The sequence below is a fragment of the Puma concolor genome, chromosome A3 (assembly GCF_028749965.1).
Source record: "Puma concolor isolate L17-30 chromosome A3, mPumCon1.1.hap2, whole genome shotgun sequence".
In the NCBI taxonomy this organism is placed as follows: domain Eukaryota; kingdom Metazoa; phylum Chordata; class Mammalia; order Carnivora; family Felidae; genus Puma; species Puma concolor.
The window spans coordinates 30,444,217-30,470,205 of NC_141669.1; the positions used below are offsets into that span (position 1 = coordinate 30,444,217).

The 25,989-nt window shown below is 38.4% G+C and overlaps 1 protein-coding gene across 2 annotated transcripts in view; it reads right to left on the reverse strand.

Moving 5' to 3' along the window:
* Nucleotides 1-25,989, reverse strand: part of HEATR5B (HEAT repeat containing 5B) — a 105,005-nt gene that overhangs the window by 33,049 nt on the left and 45,967 nt on the right. For both annotated transcript variants that reach the window (XM_025927392.2, XM_086700366.1), the window contains exons 19-26: nucleotides 25,613-25,772; nucleotides 23,788-23,977; nucleotides 21,560-21,729; nucleotides 13,849-13,993; nucleotides 8,710-8,949; nucleotides 7,961-8,212; nucleotides 2,839-3,020; nucleotides 271-339 (exon numbers count right to left, since the gene is read on the reverse strand). In XM_025927392.2, the coding sequence (XP_025783177.1) occupies nucleotides 271-339; nucleotides 2,839-3,020; nucleotides 7,961-8,212; nucleotides 8,710-8,949; nucleotides 13,849-13,993; nucleotides 21,560-21,729; nucleotides 23,788-23,977; nucleotides 25,613-25,772 (1,408 nt within the window). The remainder of the gene's footprint in view (nucleotides 1-270; nucleotides 340-2,838; nucleotides 3,021-7,960; nucleotides 8,213-8,709; nucleotides 8,950-13,848; nucleotides 13,994-21,559; nucleotides 21,730-23,787; nucleotides 23,978-25,612; nucleotides 25,773-25,989) is intronic.

A 25,989-nucleotide genomic window follows, 5' to 3' on the forward strand; every position in this document is an offset into this window, starting at 1 on the left:
TATAGGGGCGCCTGGGTGGCTCAGTCAGTTACATGTCCAACTTTGGCTCAGGTCATGATCTCGCGGTCTGTGAGTTCGAGCCCTGCGTCGGGCTCTGTGCTGACAGCTCAGAGCCTGGAGGCTGTTTCAGATTCTGTGTCTCCCTCTCTCTGACCCTCCCCTGTTCGTGCTGTGTCTGTTTCAAAAATAAATAAACGTTAAAAAAAATAAAAAAATAAAAAAAATTAAAAAAAAGAAGGTAACTATAGAAAACCCTATTTTTCTTCTTACCTGGCAAGCTTTTGCAATTATGTCTGATGGGGTATCTTGTGAAAAGGCTGGTCTTAGAGCAGCTCCCACCTAAAAAAAAAAAAAAAAAAAAATGAATATGAGCGTTTTGTTTTAAAGATATGTGGTAAACATAAAGCCTCTTGTGTCCTTGGAGATGAAAACACACAAAATACATCATTGTTACTTTCCTTTTTATCACATCTCCCTTATCTCTCTTCTCAGTTACAATAAACTCAAACATACTGTGTTTCTTTTGCTTTCCAGGAGGTTATAATCATTATCAAATTTGTATGAATGCTATACCAAAGAGGCAGTTAATCTTGTTTCTTTTTCCTTTGTTTTTGTTTAATAGTAAACAAGATTTTCTGACAAAGTCACAGGCTCCTAGAGATAACAGAAAACTGCTATTCTTTTTTATTCTGTCTATATTTTCCTGAATGTATGTCTTTAAAAAAAATTTTTTTTATTATGTTTATTTATTTTGAAAGAAAGAGAGAGACAGAGTGCGAGTGGGGGAGGGGCAGAGAGAGAGGGAGACACTGAATCTGAGGCAAGGTTCCAGGCTCTGAGCTGTCAGCACAAAACCTGATGCGGGGCTTGAACCTGTGAGTGTAAGATCATGACCTGAGTCCAAGTTGGACGCCCAACCGACTGAGCCACCCAGGCGCCCCTCCTGAATGTATTTCTAACAGTATTTACCTCATGGGTGAATCTCATATAACTGGATCAACTCCTTTAAATAACTGAGTAATACCAAAAATTCACATAGTCATTTAAAGACCTTAGAAGCCATTTTACCTCAAAAAGAGGTGCTTTCAGAGAAGGATTCTCAAGAAATATTCATTTGTGTACCATTGTTACAGTAATAAGTAAAGGAATATTAGCTTTAGTTTTCAAAAATATTTTTTTTTTTACATTTATTTATTTTTGAGAGAGAGAGTGAGTACGAGCAGAGGAAGGGCAGAGAGAGGGAGACAGGATCTGAAGCATAAACGCAGAGCCCAACGTGGGGTTCAAACTCACCAACTGTGAGATTATGACCTGACCTGAAATCAAGAGTCAGCCACTTAACCAACTGAGCCACCTGGGTACCCCATGAACTTTAGTTTTAATAAGCCAACCCAGTCATTGATTTTTAGATATACTAAATTTAATGTGCATGAACTGAACAAGGAATCAGATACATTCAACTCCTAATTTGAGACATTTTCCCTTACACAAGAGTCAGTCACTAAGATATATCAGTAGCCATTTGGAAATGGATTCAGTCACTCTCTGTAACTAAACACACATGGCAACTAATTGCAGTATTGGTGGTACAATCATCAACTAATCACAGAGCTGGTGCTGGGTCCTGTACTGAAGGTGGAAGAGAATATACTGTAAAAGAGATTACCGGCTTGACTGATAAAAGTGGAATATGACAGACTATATAGAAGTAATATATCAATGTTGAATTTCCTGAAGTTGAGAACTGTTCTGTGGCTATGTTAGACAATGTTCTTGTCCTTTGGAAATACAGACTGAAGTATTCAAAGATAAAGGTACATGATTTAAATAATTTATCTGTAAATGGTTTAGAAAAAAAAATGTGTGTATAAAGAGAGAGAAATATAAAATCAATGCTAAAGCAAATGAGGCAAAAATAACCATTGGTAAATATGAGTAAAGGGCATAAGACAGTTTTTTGTACTATTCTTATAATTTTTCTGTACGTTTAAAATTATTTCTAAATAAAAAGTCAAAATAAAGCAAAACAGAACAACAAACCTTCATTTGGATAGGTTGGGTATTTGGGAGTAAATAGTTGAATATGGATTTTCTATAGCCAGCTGGGCTAGAAGCTATAACTTCCTCACCAGTACTTATGATGGAAAAACAATGGATTAAAAATTATTCGTACTTTTTAATTTTATGTATGTTTGAGTATAGCTTTTGGATAAGGTGTTGTGTATCTGAAGCGAAGATTTTGATCACAGTAAAAAAAAAAAATGTGTATTCTTTCCTTGCTAACTTTGTCTTCATATAACCCATCATTACCAGGATTATATCTATTGTGCCTCAGGCGAAGAAAACAAAGTTATAAATCTCAGGAGAAAAAAGTATCTCTGTTTAGAACAAAATAAAAATATTTTTGAAGGTATATAATTCTTTCAGTAATATTTTTAACTGCTATTATTAAAAGTTATCCTTCAGCATACAAAGTTGCCCTTTGTATTTTTAAAAATGCTTATCAAGTCTTGACATATAAAAGTAATGTCAGCAAATCCACAACACTCTTTGAATGTCCTTTTATCTTTTAAATGGCATGGCTAAACATCTAAACACAAGACTGAAAAGCTAGCCTGCGATTTCTATTCTAGTTTTATCATGAATACGCTATCATAACTTAAAAATAGTTTTATCCTATTGTTTCTTCAACTGTGGGATTCAACTATGCAACAGACAATGGGAATAAAGACATATAGTTGAAGCTCCAAAGACATTTCTCCAGGGAATCCTTGCCCCCTTACTCACCACACAAAGAATCAATTTTAAGTTTTTAAGTAAACAGAGTATCTCACTCACATTAGCTTGATACTGCTCCAGAATCACTTGGCCTGGAAATTCTGGCTCAGGCACAGATGCAAACTTCTTGATAATGTCTTCAAGTGCTTGGAGCCCAGCCATCCGCAGCTGGTTACTATGATCTGTTGCAGCCATGAAGGCCATGCGAATCAGGTCAGAGAGATGAAGTACCAACAGGTCATCTAAAAATAAAATAGACGGCAAAAAGGAAAATTTCTGCCCAAATAGGTTTAATATGAAATGAAATAAATGTCTTTAAAAAAGCACTTATGGGGGCGCCTGGGTGGCTCAGTCGGTTGGGTGACCGACTTCGACTCAGGTCATGATCTCACAGTCTGTGAGTTCGAGCCCCGCATCGGGCTCTGTGCTGACAGCTCAGAGCCTGGAGCCTGTTTTGGATTCTATGTCTCCCCCTCTCTCTACCCCTCCCCTGCTCATTCTTTGTGTCTCTCTGTCTCTCAATAATAAATAAATGTTTAAAAAATTAAAAAATAAATAAAAAATAAAAAAATAAAAAAGCACTTACATTCCATACATTTCACTGTGTTTAAAAATAACAAAGATACACTTTCAAGAAAGCTTATCTATCATACTTTCTCAAGAACGTTGGTAAACCTTTTACACAGTATGGTAAAATAGATGACATTATTATGCGATAACATTTGAAGCAAAGTAACTGATTATCCTAACTTTCCCCAAAGGAGTTTATAATTCTTTAGAATGGGGTCGGCAGATTTTTTTTTCTGTAAAGAACTAGATAGTAAATAGTTTTGGCTTTCCTGGCCATATAATTTCTTTTTATTTTTTATTTTTTTAATCTTTATTTATTTTTGAGAGAGAGACAGAGCGTGAGCAGGGGAGGAAGAGAAAGAGAGGGAGACACAGAATCCGAAGCAGGCTCCAGGCTCCGAGCTGTCAGCACAGAGCCCGACGCGGGGCTCAAACCCACGAAGTGCGAGATCATGACCTGAGCCGAAGTCGTACGCTTAACCTACTGAGCCACCCAAGCACCCCTGGCCATATAATTTCTAACACAGCTACTCAACTCTGGTGTTGCAGAATGAAAGTAGTCACAGTCCATGTGTATATAAATGGGCGTGCTGTGTTCCAATAAAACTTCATTTAAAAAAACAGGCTATGGGCTGGATTTAGACTGTAGGCAGTAGTTTCTCAACTTCTACTTTATGGAAAAGACTTTTGCAAGGTAAGACATAGGAAGGAGAAGACTTTTTCCTTTTAGAATAAAGGCTGCTCCAGATCTGCCCAAACAAAGCTTAAATGCAAGTCTCAAAGGATTCAAAAGATAGCAGGTAATTTAACTATATCCCAGAACAAAGTGTAATACTATTTAAAGGAATACAACAAAATCCAGCACTACTACCATAAAATTTGCAATATCTGGCATGTAATAAAAAAATTACCAGGGATGCAAAGAAGCAGGAAAATATATTTCATAACAAGGGAAAAAACTCTCAGTGAATAGAAACAGATTCAGAAATGAAAGGGATGATGAAATTAACAGACAGGCAGCCTAAAACAGGTTTATTATAAACATGTTGCCTATATTCAAGAAAGAAAAGGAAAGCCCGAGCATAATGAAGACAGAAATAAAAGAGAAAACCACAAATGGGACTTGTAAAAATTAAAAAATATATATATTGGAAATGAAAGATAAATTGGATAAGATTATTAGGGATTAGTGCCAAAGAGGAAAAGATTGGTGAATTTAAAGACATAGCAACTAAAATCATCTGAATAATTTATCAAGCTCAAGTACTCTAAAGTTCTTCAGGCTGCTGCAATACTCTCAAAGTCTTTTTGAAGCAGTGGCAAGTCTGTGTTTCAGCCTGATTCCCAAACAGCTCCTATTTAAACAGGTTTTTGCTGTTATTCTTATTGTGAAGGTTGTAAGACAAGTTCTTCTAATTTTTTCCTGTGCCTACCTAAAATTCTTATTTTAGAATCTTAAGTTTAAAAAAGAATATCTATTGGTTTGGGGAAGAGGAACAGAGGAGAGAGAAAAAGAACATTTAGTCAGAAGCCCCCAGTGTTTCCTCACCTCAGGGAAACAAAAACATTCCACCAATAAAAATCAGGAATAATGAAATGCTGCCAGAAGTTGGGAGGAAATTTCCAAGGTAAATGGAACTCGCTTAAAATGGGCCTATTCATATTATGCCAACCCAGAAGTAAATTAAAAGGCCCATTACTCCTCTGTTACTCTCTGCCACCTAATTAAAAAGGTCTAGAATGACAGCACTCTCACAACGAAAAAGTAGGCAATAATTCCTAAATGAAAGTGCTATCGCTTCTCTACACAATTCTCTACCTCCAACTTTTCTTAAATCAAGACCTCTTTTTTCCAAATCCTAGGAGATGAACTCCTAAAGCAGGGGAGTGGGAAGGGACATGGAGCAGAAATTCTAAAATGGGGAATTAGGGGACTGTTAGAGGTTTATTATATTCTGGGACTGGTAGTTCTGTGCAACGAAAGCACAGTGCATGCAAAGGGAGATAAGGATGATACAGGAAGAGCCTGGATAGCACATTTATTTGATCTGTAACTTTTCATACACACTGACATTACTGTTCAGGACGACAGGCAATGGGAACTAGAAAGGATCCTCTTTCAGTCCAGCAGAACAAAGCATGTCAGATACTGAAATCTAGGTTGGAGAGCTGTTATATCAGCTCACCATCCAGCTACCAATGTCAAGCACCCAGTTAACAAAGACAGAGAATATGGGCAATCCACCCACACACAATGTGAGCAAATTCCAAATATGCACTCTACCCTTTCAAGGATTTATAAACAAATAAGCCTGTGGAAAAAAATACACCCAGGCAAAAGAAAGATTATGAAGATTCTGAAAGAACTAATCTCAAGAATAATTTTCTGGGGACACCTGGGTGGCTCAATCGGTTAAGTGTCCAACTCTTGATTTAGACTCAGATCATCATCTCATGGTTCGTGAGATCAAGCCCCACATCAGGCTCCCTGCTGATCACGCAGAGCCTGCTTGAGATTCTCTCTGCCCCTCCCCCATTCATGTGCGTTCACATGTGCGGATTCTTTCTCTCAAAATAAATAAAATGCACCTAAAAAATAATGTTCTATAAAAATCAGAATAAAATACAGAAAATCACTTGGCATCTCAACAGGATGCACAAAGTCACGGTTGCTATGGAATAAGAACAGAAAATCATAAGGAGCCAAATGATATGATACGATGAAGGAAGAAGACAAAACAATTAAACGAAAACTAAAAACATAAAAGAAGACTTAAGATCCGCTATGGGGGGCAGAAAACAGTAAAACATTATATCCATGACATAAAGGGAAGCCTTGTGAGGATCTCTGAGAATGCAGGGAAAAAGACAAAATACAAATAATGAGAGAAAAAACAATTAAACACAAAGAAAGGAAAGCCAACTTAAGGATCTTCACCTTTCCTTAAATGTAATATGCATACTTCTGTGCCTTTACAAATTCTCTTACTTTCTTTGCTTATAATAAACCAGTGCGGTAGGCGGAATAATGGTGCTCAAATATTTCTACACCCTAATCCCTACAACCTGTGAATGTTAAAGGGACTTTGTACATGGAGATTATCCCAAATTTAACAGGTGGGCCCAATCTAATCACATGTGCCTTAAAAGCAGAGCACCTCTTCTGGCTGTAGTCAGAAGTGTGACAACTAAAGGTGGATCACTGAGAGAGCCAATGTAGTTGGTTTCGAAGACAGAGAAAGGGGGCCACCAGTCGAGGAATACAGGCAGTTGACAGAAGCTATGAAGAAAATAGACTCCTCTAGAGCTTCCAGAAAGGGATGCAGCCCTGCTGAGACCTTGATCTTAGGCCAGGGAGACTCATGTTGGACTTTCTGACCTACAGAACTATAGGATAGGGCCACTGAATTTGTGGTCTTTTCTTACAGCAGCAATAGAACACTAATACAATCAGCTTCTTCTACCTGCAAAATCTTTTCTCTGTCTTTAAAATCCAGTTTCAAAATCACCTTTTCTGTGAGATCTTCCCTGGCTCTTCAGGAAACGAACACTACTTTTTTTATGTTCCCCAAATACTCCATCATACCACTATGGGACATGTAATTGTTTGAGACAAGGCTTTTTGTCTTCTAGACTAGAAATTCTTCAAGGATGTGGACTCTGTTTTCTTTTTCTTTGTATCCCCAATGTGTAGCAAAGAACAGGATTTGGTAAATATTTGATAAATAATGACAAGAATAAAGACACTGTGCTCATGATAATTGTGCTTTCCTGATAACTGTACCTTCAGATTCATTCTATACATGGAGTACTGTTTTACCTTTTGTTTTTTAATGCATTTGTGACTTCTAGTAAACTGAAAGGCATTTAGTGACAAAACAAACTGGAAGGCATTTTAATGTACAGACTTCAATACTATTAACATATACAGTTTGTCTTTACATATGTAAGAAAATGACAGGGCAACGAAGAGACAACAAATGACGAGACAGAGTCTATTACTCTCTTACTGCCCTCAGCTTCTCTGATTCTCATTTGTAAAATGAGGATATTGGATGCGATGATTTCTTTGCAAACTCCCTATAATATCGGATCCAGGGAATTATGGGATATAAAAAAGGTCATAAAATATAAAAAAGTGACAGGTCTCAGTAACCAACAATTTTCACTTTTTTAAAACTACCTAGCAGCATTTCTGAAATCTGAGAGTTTGAGTTGAATTGAATGATAGCATTCATGAATTCTGACATTCTCCATGGCTGGGGACTGCAAAATTCACTTTGCTTATGCACCTTAAAGCGTTGCTCTATCTTTTAATATTGAAGTGCTAAACCTAGGACAAGGTACAAAGGATATGTAAATTACTGTCATTATTACCCTGAGGGGACATGATTAAGATACATCTACCTTAAGATAGGTAGACATATACCTTTGAACCACTTTCTTCAACTTATCTTCCAAATACAAAGCAGAAGATGGGTAGTATGTTTAGGGGACAGAAAACAAAGGTAAAAGGCACATGAATGCAAGACATGAAAGGCAGAATCTAAAGCATGTTACCTAGCAGCAAAATATCTCAAACCTATAGAAGAAGTACTGATTTTAAATTTACTTGTAGGGTTTCGTAGTTTAGCAGAACGTGCCATCGCAAGATCAAAGTGGGCCTGGTCTGCATTCTCACACAAATTGATGATTCGGCACAGGCAATCGGCAGCGAACACCCGAGTGGCCCAGCGAGGTGCCACGAAGGGCTTTGATTTATCTTCTTCGCCTAGTGTGGTGAACATGGTATCATCATCCATTTCATCTTTCTTCTCAGATTCCTCATCTTTTCCACTACTTAAGGGAGTTGCAGTGCTCATATCTATAACAAAAAACAGCATATTATGACAAATTTCCATATAGCAAAAATGATGTTATAGAACCTGCATTCATGTTAGAAGATTGTTAATAAAAAAGGACTAAATTCTCATTCCTTTGAAAACAGTAGAATTGGTAAGTTAAAAAAAAAAAAACAATCAGAAACCAAGCAAAGGGTAACATAAAAGCCTTTTACATATTTCACTAGTTTTACATACTATGTTGAACTATGGAGTAACTGGGGGTTTTCATACATGAAAATTTAGTTTGAATTTAGCTGTTTCCCCCAAATCAAAGAAAGCATATTACTTTGTAATGTAATTTAACCTTCAACATTTATATAGGGATTTATAGATTAAAATGTATTAGTATTTTTAAATGCAAGCTCAAATTTAAATCTATGTATCTATAGATCTTTTTATGTATCTGTATCCATATATTTACACATACAAATGTATATGAGAGGGAAAATATTCACTATTTTATATATTGAATACATACCACTAGAAGCTGCCAGGACATCTTTACAAAGCATTAGCCAATGCGAAAGTTTTTCTACAGCCAGTGATGACAGCATATGCCCCAAAGTATCGTGAATATCAGAACATAATTTTCTATCTGTCTCCCGGTCTAGCATTCCAAAAAGAAGCCCTTCAAGACCAGTTTCTGTTATATTAACACCTTGGTGCCGGCAATGGATATCACTTCGAGAACTAACTCCAGGTGCAAAAGGACTGACATCTGAAAAGCAAATTTTATAAATGAACTTGTACAGGATTTTGTTGTACACTAGAGGTAACAATTACGTTAAATACCAACGCTTACATGTAAATTCAGGATTACAACAAAACAAGCTAGCTACACATACAATTTATGTTCTCCAGTTTACATACATATCCTTAGGTTTAGAATTTAATCTGACAATAAATCTGATCTTTAAGACTGATTATTCTGAGGTAGTTTAAACAAATCTCCAGGGAATGCTAAATAGATACATATTTCACGTAAAAAAGAAAAAGTGTGGGAAAGAGATATATTTCTAGGTAGATTGAATTTAATGGCCTAAAAAATAATTACTGCTATATTTGTTGGAAGAACAAATTGAAATTCATTCAGTCCTATAGTTCAGATTTTTAAAAATCTGGCTTTATAAAGCCAGAACACAAATCATAAATGGATTATATGCTATACGAACACTTAAAAACTGGGAAAGTCCTTTCCAAGAAACATACAATCCAAAAGTAATACTGAATGGTGAGATGGATAAAATAGGTGAAGGGGATTAGGAAGCACAAACTTCAAGCTATAAAGTAAGTCACAGGGATGAAAAGTACAAACAAGGAATACAGTCAACAATATTGTAATAATGTCGTATGATGACAGATGGCGACTACACTTATCATGGTGAGCACTTCATCATGTACAGAATTGTGGATCTCTACGTTGTATCCCTGAAACTAACATAACATTGTATGTTACTTATACTTCAACTAAAAAAGCAATATTATTATAAGATAGTAAATGTCTTGCTTTATCTGAAAATCTTTTTGTTCTTATAAACAGCAAAACTTGTACAACAGGTAGCCTTAAGAATGGACACCGTGGGGGTACCCAGGTGGTTCAGTCGGTTAAGCATCCGACTTTGGCTCAGGTCATGATGCCATGGTCTGTGAGTTCAAGCCCTGCGTCAGGCTCTGTGCTCACAGCTCGGAGCCTGGAGCCTGCTTGGGATTGTGTCTCTCTCTCTCTCTCTGCCCCTCCCCTGCTCATGCTCTGTCTCTATCTCAAGAATAAATAAACATTAAAAAAAATAATAATAATGAATACTGCAAGCTCCGAAGTCTAAAGTCCTCTGAACCTTGAAGAGAGTGAGACAGATGGATGGAAACTGAAAAGTGACTCTTTTAGTTGACTCACTCCAAAGACAAATGAGGGGTGTCTGCAGAAAACAGCCACAATGAAAGGAATTCAGACAGTAGGAAAAGTCAAAAGAAAAGGTTCCAAGGAAAGAGAACATTAGTGAGAAATTAGACACAGAAGCTTAATTTTCACTTAGCAGCAGGTAATATGTTCCCATATCAGGAATTATACTTCTATAACATGAATTTTCATAGCTACATAGCAAACCACTGAATTAAGAGAACATTGATTAACTCATTGAGGATGAATTCCTAAAAGGGGAATTGCTAGGTCAAAGGGTAAACTGACAAAAAATACTGACAAATCCAAAAAATTTCTATGACTTTACATTTCTTCCTATCTGCAGTGTAAGACATTTGTCTTCTATTCATACCTCTCCCAACGCTAGTTATAATCATTATTTTTAGTCTGGTCAGTTTCATAAAAGAAAAATGCTATCTTATTATTGCACTGACTTATAACTTAATTATTATTTAATCACTGGAGGTTGAAAATATTTCCTATGTTGATACTTGTTCTTGGATAAACATGTTTCTTATGCTCTCATGATTTCTGTAGATGCAGAAGACAGTTAACATAGCAGGCCTGAGAATACTTAGTAAGGCCTGATATTCAGGTTAGCCCTCTGTTAGCATCTGAGAGAACTGGGTTTCAGGAGGGTTCCCACCATTTCCTGGTAAAAGTGGCTCACTACGCCTAACCTGTTTGTACAAACAGTATGGTTTATGCCAAACATCCGCCTGACTTTTGAACATCTGGGCTTTTGAAACATGCTAGGCAGACATACCCTGTCAACCAGTGCCCAATAAAAACCTTGGGGACTGAGTCTCTGAGAAGATTCCCTGGTAGACATTTCGTGTGTGTTGTCAAAACAGATTGTTGGGGAGTCAAGCAGCTCCTGTGTGACTTCATGGGGCATGGGCGCTTGGAAACCTGAGCCTGGTTTGCTCCAGACTTCACCCCAAGTACCTTTTCCCTCTGCAAATTTTGCTTTGTATCCAGTTGCTGTAATAAACCATAGCCATAAGCACGACTATATGCTAAGTCCTCCTACTGCATCATCAAATGTGGGGTGGTCTTAGGACCCCCAACACACTAAGCTTTTAAGCTTTAAAAATATTAAAACAGGGGCGCCTGGGTGGCTCAGTTGGTTGAGTGTCTGGCTTCAGCCCAGGACATGATCTTGCGGTCCGTGAGTTCGAGCCCTGCGTTGGACTCTATGCTGACAGCTAGGAGCCTGGAGCCTGCTTCTTGTTCTGTGTCTCCCTCTCTCTTCCCCTCCCCTGCTCATGCTCTGCCTCTCTCTCTCTCTCTCTCTCTCTCTCTCTCTCTCTCTCAAAAATAAATAAACATTAAAAAAATTAAAAATTTTAAAACATAAATATACACACTTCAATAAATAAAGCAATAAATATATTTTGCAAATATTTCCCCCTCTTAGTTTGTCTTTCAACTTCAATGATGGTGGCTGAATGTAAACGTTTTAAAATTTTGTATCTTGGGCAGCCATGGTGGGTCAAGAGGATCGGTACTGTGGGAGGTTCAGCAGGACTGAGCGAACTGGGAGTATACTGAGGTTATCAGCAGCAGCATCAACAAATTGTGGACTTTCTCAACTCATTCGATACATCTTGTTGTTCAAGACTTGCAACACTAAACGAGAAACTGACAGCCTTTGAACAGAGACTAGAGTACACTGAAGCACGGGTGACAAAAGGTGAGACCTAGCACCATGCCATGCGCTGGGAGGCGTACCTGGGAAAGGCCCCAACAGCCTCCGCTCCTTCCTCTCTCCTTAAAGAGCAACAGGGCTTATTCTGGTTTTACTTTTTTCCAAAGCGTGGCCTTTGGGCCCTGCCACATACGTTGGTGTGTGATGTGGCGTGTGGGAAGAAGTCCAGGGGCACTCTCAGAAACAACATTAGGCATTTTGCCTTTTAAGTAACCATTTTGTAGAACTGTTTGTCAATGCATTTGAGGCCGTGCAGAGCCAAACGCCTGGGACTCTTTGTTAAGGTCCTCCCCACCTCCTTTTCTCTCTCTCTCTCTCAGACTTTCCTTATAGCTCCCATTGCCTCTGCATTGGTTCTATAAACAGTCTTTGTCTCCTTTCCACCTTTGGAGGGGAGGGGGGTGGAGTGGAGCGGTGCTGGCTGAGAACACTTATGCCCTGGCAAGGTGGCCACCAGAGAATGTTGTTGGTAACCCACCAGTTTCTTGTCCTTTTGGGGAGGTCAAGGCCAGGCCCCCACTTGGCTTGAAGGGACATTTTCAGAATTTTCTTTCTGTCACTTGGGGTGTCTTTGCCTCTCATATTTCTCTAATAAACTCCTCGATTTTTAAAAAAGATAAAAATTAAAAAATTAAAATAAAATTTTATATCTTATTCAGGAATATTCTGTAATTACTTTTGGTTCTATGTTTTCTCTCTTAAAAGCAATAATGTTTATTGTATAGCTTCTTTCACATTTCTACAATACAGTGTATTTGTTAATAGAGCTCCTACACTATGCTAAAATTGAAGATATTTTAGTATCTTGCTTCTTAGTACCCAAGCAACTTCTATGCCTTTGAAAGCTCTTGTAAGTAAAAATTTTTCTCTCACAATAAGGAAATATCTGTCAATTAAGCTCTGAAAAAGTTCCCAAGCAACCAATCCCTAGGGACCAGAAGACCAAGTATGAAATTCAAGTTATACATAAAACCCCCCCAAAAACAGAAAGAATTGAAGAAAGCAAAGATCTACCTTTTGCTACCCAAACATGTACTGACATTTCTTGTTTTATTGGTTACTCTAGCTTTACCTTCTTGAGGAAAAGTTGCATCACTTTTCAAAAGGGACCAAAGCTTTCAGGTACCCCCCAAATAGATCACTGCTCTTTCCAGAAGTCTATCAGTGATACTGAGCCAGAAGTCTATCAGTGATACTGAGCAACATCCTTAGAGTTAGTTATCCTTTATATATAGCTAAATCATCCTCAAGGCATGGCACAAGTATCTTGATATTAAATGCTGTTTAGCTCCAAACCTTAAAAAAGGTAAAAGTGTAAAATTACCAAGAAAACCATACTGGAATTTTTGGGGGCATGTGGGTGGCTCTGTCAGTTAAGCATCTGATTCTTGATTTCAGCTCGGTCATGATCTCAGAGTTGTGGGATCAAGCCCCATGTCAGGCTCAGCGCTGAGCGTGGAGCCTGCTTGGGATTCTCTCTCTTCTCTCTCTGCCCCTCCCCTGCTTATGCTGTCTCTGTCTCTGTCTCTCTCTCTCTCTGTCTCTCTCTCTGTCTCTCTCTCAAAAAAATCAATAAACATTTATGGGACGCCTGGGTGGCTCAGTCAGTTGAGCGTCTGACTTTGGTTCAGGTCATGATCTCACGGCTTATGGGTTCGAGCCCTGCATCAGCCTCTGCCCTGACAGCTCGGAGCCTGGAGACTGCTTCAGATTCTATGCCTCCCTCTCTCTCTCTCTGCCCCTCTCCCACTTGCTCTGTCTCTAAAAAATAAATAAAAACATAAAAAAATTATAAATAAATAAACATTAAAAAAATCTTTCTAAAAACTACACTGGAGGTGTTTTCTAAGTGATAATGGTTTTATTTTATTTAAAAGGACAGGAAGAATGACTATCCTTGAAAGCAAAAATGTTACTTAAAGAGCAATACTCCTGTGAAATGGTTAAGTATTTAAACAAAAAGAATAATGACCGATAAGGTAACTTACTAGTACCACTGTTCTCCTTGTCGCCTGCATTTTTGGCTAGGCTCATGGCATATTCACAGACTTCCGCAGCTTCTCTTTGGGCGAGCTGGCGGAGACAAGCCACGGCTGCGCGTCGAAGCAGCAAATGGGAACTACATAAGTGAACCTGTAAACCATAACATATTAGACAATTTTTTTAAAAACACTGCGATCTCATTTACCTAATGAATATATATTAACACTTTACTTGGGAAGAGGCTCTTCGTTGAACAACATCAGTTGTTAAATATATAGCCAAATAAATGGCCTTTTGGAAAAATAATAATACCAATAAAGCATATAAGGAATATTTTAGTGGCCAAAATAACTGTCCCAAGACCTGGTCACTAAAGACCATACAATATACTTACATAAAAATCCAGGTGGATCTCTTGCACATCTTATTTTACACACGGTCCTACTAAATGTTGTCATCCAAAATTTTTAACTGCAGGGGTGCCTGAGTTGCTCAGTCGGTTAAGCATCCGACTTCGGCTCAGGTCATGATCTCATGGTTCGTGGGTTCGAGCCCCGCATTGGGCTCTGTGCTGACAGCTCAGAGCCCAGAGCCTGTTTCAGATTCTGAGTCTCCCTCTCCCTATGCCCCTCCCCCACTCATGCTTTGTCTCCCTCTGTCTCAAAAATAAATAAACATAAAAAAAATTTAAAAATTGTTAAGTGCATAAAGATTATATGTAGTCAATGAAAAGTTAGCAAGGAATGAAAGCAAAGAAGTGTTGTTTATTAAAATTAAAAAAATCAAGCCAATATTTACACGTGGAAAAAATTCCAAAATGGGCCCTTTTGGAAAAGAATTGTTTTTCATCTCAAAAGATCCTGAAAGACATTGAAAAAATCAATGTAGCACACTTTAATACATGAAGTATAAGACACAGCATAACATGATGATTAAGAGCTTGTGCTCTGATTGCTAGACTGGGTTTGAATCTTGGTTGTCATTTACTTCTGTGTGACCTTCGACTAGTTACTTAACCTCTCTGTGCCTTGTTTGTCCATATGCAAAATGTGGAGAGTAATTCTTTGCAGGAATATAGTGAAAATAAAATAAGTTAATGCAAGTATTTTGCTTAGAACAATGATTGACATACTTACTCAATACAGATTAGTTGTTATTACCATAAAGCTGATTCACCAAGAAAATATTAAATTAGGTCCCATGAGCTACTTCTTAAGCAAGGAGATAAGAAATGTAAGTAATATATGTTAGTAAAAAATCTCATCCAGAAATAGCGAAAGGGGGAATAATTATATGGAATACACCACCCCTTCACAATGCTAGATAGTACATTTTTATACTACCAATATAGCATTTTTAATTCCAGATATATTTGCAGAAAATTCATAGCCTGTGAAACTTATACCAAATATTTAAAATCTATATCTATATCTATATATACATATAGATATATGTATATAACTGAGGAGAGAAAACCTGACAGATTTCTTTCAATAAAATGTTTTATTCACTCCATTTCCTTAAAATTAAGACATTTTGGAACTTTCAAATATCCTCTAATTAGAAAGCTTAAGCATGGTCACATGAGATGCGAAGAACAAGTCACTTAGTCTCTTAGAGTTTCTGCCTTTTCATGTGTACATTGGGGACAATACCCACCCTATCTTACATGATTATGGTAAGAATCAAATGATTAAATATATATAAACAGAACATCATAAAAATTTAATTTAGTTGCAACTAAATAGAATTGTAGCTAAGAGGGGTGCCTTGCTGGCTCAGTCTATACACCATGCAACTCTTTATCTTGGGGTCGTGAGTTCAAGCCCCACGTTGGGCACAGAGTTTACGTAAAAAAATTTTTTTTAATATTAAAAAAAAAGAATTGTAGCTAAGAAAATACATTCAACAAATGTTGATTGGGAGAGCTGAAGAGAAAAAAATAGAACACTTTTGTTTTTAAAGTACTTTGAATACTCCATTTTAATGATTTTGAGGCATATATATTTTTTTCCATTTGAACATCTCTAGTATTAGAGATGCAAATTACAATCGACGGTGTCTTACAGTCACTGTAAATCAGGTAAAATAAAGACATATTTGTTTGAATAAATATTTGATAAAAATATGTGGCTTCCTAATGTCCCTCCCTAGCTCCTTAGAGATAATGAGAATCTATAGTGACATCCATCATTATAGTTTCATTTAGCCTGCTCTTGAACTTTATATAAATGGAACTATGTAGTGTGCTCTTATGTCCGACTTCTCAGAAATTTATCTGTGAGATTCATCCAAGTAACTACATTTCAGTTTGTTTTTATTGCTGTGTAATGTTCTGTTGAATATTAATTATATCACTATTTATCCACTGCTCAATGGTAGACATACAGGTCATTTCTGGGTTTTGGCTATTTTGAATAACCAATCAATGAACATTCCTGCACATGTATTTTGGCACACATATGCATGTATTTCTTTCAGCTATTTACTTAAGACTGAAGTTGCTGGGGGCACCTGGATGGCTCAGTTGGTTAAGTGTCTACTTTTTTTTTTTTTAATGTTTATTTTTGAGAGAGAGACAGCGCAAGAAAGCGCGCACGCATGCATGCATGCATGAGTGGAGCAGGGGCAGAGAGAGGGACAGAGGATCTGAAGCAGGCTCTATGTTGACAGCAGCACGCCCAATATGGGGCTCGAACTCAAGAACCGTGAGATCATGACCTGAGCTGAAGTCAGACACTCAACTGACTGAGCCACCCAGGTGCCCCAGGCGTCCTACTCTTGATTTTAGCTCAGGTCATGATCTCACGGTTCCTGAGATTGAGACCGCACCAGGCTCTGCGTAGACAGCACGGAGTCTGCTTGGTATACTCTCTCTCCCTCTCTCTCTGCCCCTCCCCACTCACATACTCTCTTTCTCTCAAAATAAATAAATGTAAAAAAAAAAAAAAGCCTATAAAAAAAAGAGTGAAGTTTCTGGGTCATAGCATATGCATATATTAAACTAGTTTAGATTATGCTTAATTGTTTTCCAAAGAAACTTTTTTGTCTTATATTTCACAAACTTCAGGAACACTGTGTTGCTTACTCCTACAGTAGACCTCCACCTTCCTATAAAAATGCCTGTTATTTTATACTTTTCATCATCTTGCTATCTCTTGTTGCATCCACCGCATATACATCCTGGACAACTGGACGTCCCCTGCTCTGACACTGATGACCTGGGCATTCAGTTCAAGTCTTTTTCTCACTGACATTTCCTACAACTATCCCAGATGACATCAATGCCTATGTGTGGAATACTTCTGTCAGGATGGGAGAATGAGTAACTGTGGTCACCTGGTAGAAAAGCAGTTGCTTGCCAAGAGGGAAATAACAATACTTCAGAGTGGTGGTTGTTCTTTAAAAGACACATTTTGAATAGTTCTAACATCACACAAATTTTAACACTTTTATATCACTTAAAGATTACTATGGTGAAACTCACCTCTCAATACATTTGCTGAAAAAATAAATCAATTTCATTTGTGTGAGGTATTACACATGGTATCACATAATATTGCCATTTCTTTTTTTTTTTTTTTTAATTTTTTTTTCAACGTTTATTTATTTTTGGGACAGAGAGAGACAGAGCATGAACGGGGGAGGGGCAGAGAGAGAGGGAGACACAGAATCGGAAACAGGCTCCAGGCTCCGAGCCATCAGCCCAGAGCCTGACGCGGGGCTCGAACTCACGGACCGCGAGATCGTGACCTGGCCGAAGTCGGACGCTTAACCGACTGCCTCACCAGGTGCCCCTAATATTGCCATTTCTGATGGCAATGATTGAGTAGGAATAAACATGAAATTTGTAAAAATCTGAACCGATTTCACTAATTTGGATGAACCCACGTGTGGACTAATTTTCAGTGTTGAAAGATCTGGTATGGAGACAGCACAGGGGCTTTTGGCAATGTGGAAACAAGACAACCCCTTGCATGGCCCCTTTTCTCATCGCTACCCTGCCAAGCCACCTCCTTCCAACCAACTACCTGGAATCTCACTACTTAGCCTCTTGGAAGAGGTTCAGGAAAGTGCTCCAACACACCTTGTAATAAAACCCTTGGTGTTCTGCCAAGGGAATCAGTTTGGAGGCTCATTGCACAGCCTGTGGCTTATTGATAACCTCCACTGAGATAAAGAAACTCATGTTATTACTTTACCAGATCCTCTTAAATGTGCTCTATTTCATAAGGTCAATGCCATAGTATAATTATATTTAAGGAGAAAAAAATGGAGAGAGGAATCAGACAACCTAAAGAATACATGTCTGTGTTTTGTCAGTAACCTAAGCTGTATCACATAAGTCACCTTGTTCAAGAGATGCCATCAATGCCCTCGGAGCTTGGGCATTAAACCATGGTTTTTGGCAGGATGCTACGTATCTTGTTGCAGAATGCAATCAGATATGAACTATTAATCGACTATTTTCTTTGCAGATGTTTTTTGTACACATTTCATGTGCATCTGGTTTCTGCCCTGCAGCACTCTCAGATTCTGGGATGGTCTAGGATGGATTCACATTCCCCTGGTCTATGGTGAAACAAGAGCAAACCTTATTGCGTCCGTTAAATATACCACATCAGATCTAACAACTAATATGTTGGCCTTTCAGTCCCTTCACCTCATTCTGGGTAACCTCCTCCCTTTTTCTCAGCAATATCCTCCCATGGTTACATCTGTAGCGCCTTTCTTTCTCCTTGTATATCAGCCTCATACTGTCTTTTCCTTCCTCCTGTACTGAAGTGAGAGCTCACAATCTCAGCACTATCTTGTTAGTATCCTTATTTCTTTCATCCTGCTGTCATTTAACTGAACCTGCTTGGCCAAAGTCCAACCATGAATGAATGTACCAAAGCATCTATCTGGCTGCTCAGTGCCTGCGCTCAGTTGATTACAGGGTTTGGAGAAAAATCCTACAAGGTGAACTGCTACCATTACAAATCACACACTGGAGCCAAAAGGGTCACTATTCTCCGCTGAAGCCTTAGTCCTACCACAGAAACTCCTATTTCTCCAGTTAGTTCAATCTCCCACACCCCACTCCTGTCAAATTTCTGGCCCTCTTCTTTGCTCTTTTGTTCATAAAACTTATCTTCCCTTTTACGTGAAAGTAAAAGTCATTGGATGATAACCCCCCAACTTCAAGCCACCAAATCCATAAACTCATCTGTATGTACACTCATCCTCTCCCCCTTTCTTCATGCTGTACCGGGAGAGAGATTCTCTTCCTTGTGCCCTGAGAAGTTTATCCCATTAGAAACCTTGGGTGATTAATTATCTCTCCACTCTCCGTCCCACACCTTAAACTCTCCCACCCTACTGGTTCCATCCCCTCAGCATTTAAACCCTCACATCTCACTACCATAGGAGAAAAAGTCCATCTCCCCCTTGACCTACTGTCCTCAGTCCTCTCCTACAAAGTGAACTTCTGGAAAGAAGTTTCTATTCATATCCCACCATTAGCCCAATGTATTTGGGCTTCCATTGGTACCACTCTGCAAGATGAGCTCTTGCTAAAGCCATCACGTGACAAAAGCCAAAGGACACATTATAAAACTCATTCTTATCTCTTAACAATATGTTATAGCAGCCCACTCCTCTAATCCACTTGGCTTCCATGAACACTACAAACTCTATTTTTCCTTTAATCACTCAGATTGCTTCATATTTTTCCTAATTCTTTTTCTTTCCCTAAATGTTATATGCTGGGTTCCTCATGCAGCACTCTCCCTGGTGATCTTATCTACTTCTGTATTTATTGCCCATCTAAATGCTTATGCCTCCCAAATTTACCTTTCCAACCAGACTTCTCTTTTCTGAGCTCTAGCTCATGAAACTAACTAAATGTCTAAAACTGAATTCATTACATCCACCTTTCCCAACCTTCTCCTATTCTGGTGTTACCAATCTCAGAAAATTATATTACTATGCGCAAGTCAGGAACTTGGATTATATCCTTCTCCTTTTTCCTTACAGCCCATTAATCAATGAATTGCACTGATTCTTTCTCTTAAACATCACTCAAATCCATTTATTTTTCTGCATTCTCATTGCTACTAATAGGGAGCAAGTCATTACCATCTCTCTCCTAGACCACCGTATTTCTCTCTTTAAAAAAAATTTTTTTTAAATGTTTACTTATTTTTGAAAGGGGGACAGAGTGTGAGTGGGGAAGTGGCAGACAAAGAGGGAGACACAGAATTCAGAGCAGGCTCCAGGCTCCGAGCTATCAGCACGGAGCTTGACATGGGGCTGGAACTCATGGACCATGAGATCATGACTGGAGCTGAAGCTGGACGCTTAACCAACTGAGCCACCAGGCGCCCCACCGTAATTTTCAAAGCCAAAAAAGTCCAAAGTTTTACTAAATCTAGAAAATCTGTGTGATCTCTCACCTGGCTAACTGTCTAGCTTCATCCTGTGCCTGGGCCGTATCCACCCCTTCTCTCTCAGCCTAACCACACTGACTAAACAGTTTCTTGAATGTATCCCACTCCTTCCCATCTTGGGGCCTTTCACATTTTTCTCTCTCCCTAAAAATAAATGCTGTCTATACCAATACCATGCTTTCTCTCAAACTAACTCTTATTTATCACACCTTGAATATCATTTTTTCAGGGAAATCTTTTCTGAATGCCTGGATTCTGACAGGCTCCCCTGTTACATGTTTTCCTATAGCCCTTTCTAGCAATTGTCATATTGGTAAATAATTATTACTGGCCATGTTCCCTTGTAAACTATAAATTTTATATGACAGAAACTTCATCTTGTCTCATCTATAAAATGTATTCCCAGTACTTTGCATAGTACATGACATATGGCAGTTTCTCAATAAGTATTTATTAAGTGAACAGATTAATGACTGTGATGACAGCAACTGCCCCTCAGAAGTTATCAATCAAACTTTAGGAGACAAAATTCTGAATGCGAAAAGCTAAAAATATGATACATCCTTAACCAAGACATAAACAGCTCATCAAAATATTTCTTAAAAGGTGAAAAAGGCGGGGCGCCTGGGTGGCGCAGTCGGTTAAGCGTCCGACTTCAGCCAGGTCACGATCTCGCGGTCCGTGAGTTCGAGCCCCGCGTCAGGCTCTGGGCTGATGGCTCGGAGCCTGGAGCCTGTTTCCAATTCTGTGTCTCCCTCTCTCTCTGCCCCTCCCCCGTTCATGCTCTGTCTCTCTCTGTCCCAAAAATAAATAAACGTTGAAAAAAAAAATTAAAAAAAAAAAAAAAAAGGTGAAAAAGGAAACCAGTAAATAAAACGAACAGTCATAAAATGACTACTGAAGCTGAATCTCTAAGATTCACAATCTAGGAAACTTCCATTTTTTGTTTTGGGTCTAGTTTAATCTTTTGGGAAACAAATCTGGGGCTCTCTAAATAAATCCATGAATGAGGGGTGCCTGGGTGGCTCATTCAGTTGAGCATCTGACTCTTGGTTTCGGCTCAGGTCATGATCTCACGGTTTGGGAGTTCGAGCTCCACGTCTGGCTTGGTGCTGACAGCCTGCTTGGGATTCTCTCTGTCTCTCTCTCTCTCTCTCTCTCTCTCTCTGCGAACCGCACCCCCTCCCCCCACCAGCCGCTTGTGCTGTCTCTGTCCCTCTCAAAATAAATAAACTTTGAAAATATTAAATAAATAAATACATAAACGAAGCAGCTTTATACTTACACACAGGCTAGGAACAAGACTAGATAGGTTGACATGTCGTGGTGCAAACATGTGAAGCTGCTGAAGGCAAGAAATGGCAGCAGCCTGAACAAGGGAATCTGAATGGTCCTGGGTTATGGCACAACCCACCAAACAAGAAGAACGAATGGTGGAAATTGTTGCTCCGTTCCCTAATCGAAAAATACAAGAAAATGCAAAACACAATTATTAGTATTACCAAAAATATTCCTAGAAAACAATTGTCTTCTAAATAACCTCTCTTTCTGATTACTGTACAGTTTTGAAGACAAAAAGTCTACGAAGTCCATAGAAATGATTTCAAAACATGATTGTCTATCAATGACAACAATATATCCCTCCAGGTTTAGCTAGGTTTACATATACTCCCTAGGAAACTATGTTGTCTTTTAAATCCATCATTGTTTTATTTGAAAGAGACAGAAAATTCCTCATTCTGTTTCTCTGTTCAACCAATATTATCACGATAGTATTTAATAACTTTAAATCATATTTTCCTAAGAAGTTTAATGGAAATTTTTACAGAGATAGGAAAAATAATTGTAGTATTATATACTATCTGTATAAAAATGGCTTAATTGCCGGGGCGCCTGGGTGGCTCAGTTGGTTGAGCGTCCGACTTCAGCTCAGGTCATGATCTCACAGTTCATGGTTCAAGCCCCACATCGGGCTCTGTGCTGACAGCTCAGAGCCTGGAGCCTGTTTCGGATTCTGTGCCTCCCTCTCTCTCTACCCCTCCCCCACTCATGCTCTGTCTCTGTCTCTTTTTTTTTTTTTAATTTTTTTTTTAACGTTTTATTTATTTTTGAGACAGAGAGAGACAGAGCATGAACAGGGGAGGGGCAGAGAGAGAGGGAGACACAGAATCGGAAGCAGGCTCCAGGCTCTGAGCCATCAGCCCAGAGCCCAACGCGGGGCTTGAACTCACGGACCGCGAGATCGTGACCTGAGCCGAAGTCGGACGCCCAACCGACTGAGCCACCCAGGTGCCCCATCTCTGTCTCTGTCTCTTAAAAAAAAATGAATAAACCTTAAAAAAAAATGGCTTAATTGCCTAATATAAGTGATTTCAAACTTTTGCCAATGTAAAATAAAAAATAATTTTATAGACATAAGGAAATCATAGGGTCACTTCTAATTTGAAATACACATTGCCTCCTTATCACTGCATTAGAAAGCACTTGGTAAACACCTATGTTTAATCAAAGTTGTATATTTATCCTGTGTATATCCTTATGATAACACTGAAAGAAAGAATTATCAACTTTCTCAAAGAGGACACTGAGACCAAGAAAAAAGACATGTCTAAATCATGTATTTTCCACTTTCTAGCATTCTTCATCAAGATCTTTTTATTTCGGCTTCCTTTTTTAAAATATCTGTCTGGATGGAGGCAACACAGACAGCAGAGTGGTTAAGAATGCATGCAAAGGAAACTGATCTGGGCTTCACCTCTGGCTCCAACCACTTGCTGGCTATACAAAACTTGGAAAAGTTCTTAACCTCTCCCAGCCTTAGAGTTCCATCTATAAAATGGAGTGATATACCTATCTCAGGATGTTGTCAAAGTTAAATGAGATAATGTGCATAAACACCTTGACCCACTTAAAGCATTTACTGAATGATGGGAAAAAAGTGAAAATTTTGAAAATGGCTGGTACATTCAGGATAAATTCACAGTAATTTTCTGCCTTCTATGTTTCATTCAACCTTTAGTAAAATTATGTCGGTGGAATTGTGTGGTTAGAATGTGGGCCTTAGGATCATACCTATCTTCTCTGAGTTTGCTTCCTCACAGAGAAATTACATAATATTATCCCCTTTATTGCAGTGGGTTTTCAAACTTTGATCCTGAGCTTTAGAGTTCAAAGAAAACAGTGAAGCAAAAGTCCATGAAGACAAGTGGATGGCACTCCGGGACACAGGGACTCCACTTTCATCTTGTCTTCATGGGGATCCAGGTAAAATATAATTTGGAAAGGCTGTCTCTGCTCAAAACTTCAAATAACGGTCAGTTATAGGTATGGTGTACGCATTAGATTAAATACCATATGTAAAAAGAAGAGGCATAGGTCTTTGGTGAATAACAAGCATTCAGTACATAGTAATTATTATTATTATAAGTTTTCATTTAGCAACATGATAGTGACATGCAGGAAACTGAAAGACAGCAAAGTGTAGTTCCTTTCATTTAAGATGAATTCACTCACCTTGTAGCTCAGGGCCAACCGTAGTTATTATGGCACCCAAACATCTACCCAAACATTGATGAACTTCTGTATGTGAAGGTGGAACAGTCAACAGCAAGGTAAGAACTAGAGATAATGTTGGCTCCACATATCCACGATACATTGGGCCACTAGAATCCACTATAAGAGCGAGTGAATGAAGAGACCATGTCTGGAATGAAATATAATTTCATTTAGTTGTAAGGAATAATTAGAGTATACTGAGCTGATTTTTTTAACTTAAATTTTAGTAACTACTAACATCTTACTTTTTTAAAAGTTTATTTGTTTTGAGAGCGTGCACATGCAAATGGGGTAGGAGGGGAGAGGGAGAGAGAGAGAGAGAGAGAGAGAGAGAGAGAGAGAGAGAGAATCTCAAGCAGGATCCGTGCAGTGCAGAGCCTGACACAGGGCTCGATCCCGTGAACCGTTAAGATTATGACCTGAGCCAAAATCAAAAGTTGGGACGTTTAACTGACTGAACTACGCAGATGCTCCTTGAGTTAGGATTCTTAAAACAGAAGACAAATTAGGGAAAACTTAAGAATATCTACTGTACTCTTCTTGTGCAGATATACAGTAGTGCTGAGGGAATGCAATTGATACAAATTATAGTAAAATGTCCTCTCATATAAAAAGAATCATGTAGGGGTGCCTATCGGATGGCTCAGCTGGTTAAGCCTCCACCTCTTGATTTCAGCTCAGGTCATGATCTTGCAGTTCATCTCGCAGTCTACTGTGAAAACAGAAATTTTTTTTAAAAAAGTGTAGCACCTAACAAGTAATAAGCTTACTTAACTTTTGTTTCTAACCTTTTTGGGAATTTTGGGCTTTACACAGCTGGAAACTTTTACCAAGAAGTCAAAGGCAAACTAAGCCTGTAGACTGGAAGCCTCTGCTGGATTTACTGCTTCTTGTCTAACTGTGAAGGAACTAATTTATCAACAAACTAATGGTATGTAGTAATGGCAAGTGAATTGTTTCTTCTCCCAACTTACAGTCCCAGTATGAAGCTGGCAAGTTGAATGCTACTATAGTCATATACTCTTAATATTTTTAGGTGCATCAGTGCATGGTGGCAAATCCTTAGTGTAGTATGTTTTCAGACATGTGAAACTCTTGCCTTTTGTTGTGGTTGTATTTATTTGTATATAAAATGTTCGAGCATAAACAAACAAAAATTCCAGGAGAACACTTGAAAATTCAACCAAAAAACCCAGACTTTGACTGCTGTCTGAGTGGGAAGAGAGACAGGATAGCCATTAAAACAAACTTGATCAACTCAGCAAATGTGGAGCGCCTGGGTGGCTCATTTGGTTAAGCGTCTGACTTCAGGTCATGATCTCAGTTTGTGGGTTCGAGCCCTGTGTTGGGCTCTGTGCTGACAGCTTGGAGCCTGGAGCCTGCTTTGGATTCTGTGTCTCCCTCTCTCCCTGCCCTTCCCCTGCTCTTGCTCTCTCTCAAAAACAACAACAACAACAACAACAACAACAACAACAACAAAAACTTAGCAAATGTAAGGAAATGCAAAAAAAGAGGAAACAAGTACAAAAGATAAATTAATAAAAAGAAACTATATTTTGAGAAATATATGTGAATGGGTTAAATTCCCAGAATAAGACAGATTTAAGACTAGGTTAAAATACAAATTCCTGTTCTACAGTTTTACAAATAGAACTCATAAAACAAAGACCCTAGTAACATTTTTCCAAACAAATTATAAGAATCATTACTATTTTATAAAACAAATGACAGTCCTAAAAATATTATTTAAAAATGTCATAATGAAACAAAATCAGCATTATACCTGGACTTCAGAGGATGTTCCATCTTGTGCTAGAGCCAATAAAATGCTGACACTGGTTTTCAGATGTTGTCCTGAGCCGATACCACCAACATAACGATGCAAGCAACCCAGAGCCAATGAGTGCCCAGTTCTGGATACAACATCTCGGGCTGATTTCAACCTGGGAAAATAATTATATGCTTCAGGGACTGGCCTTTCTATTTCCCTATGACAATAACAAGCTGATTATGAGTCACACCATAAACTGGATTTATTGTGGAAATCAGAAAAGACTACAATCATGATTACTTCTTTATCCACTCCCTACCAAGAGTCAGAGATTAATTTAAAATGGTTGGCTAACGTCACATATTTCATTTTAATTTTAGAGAAAATCT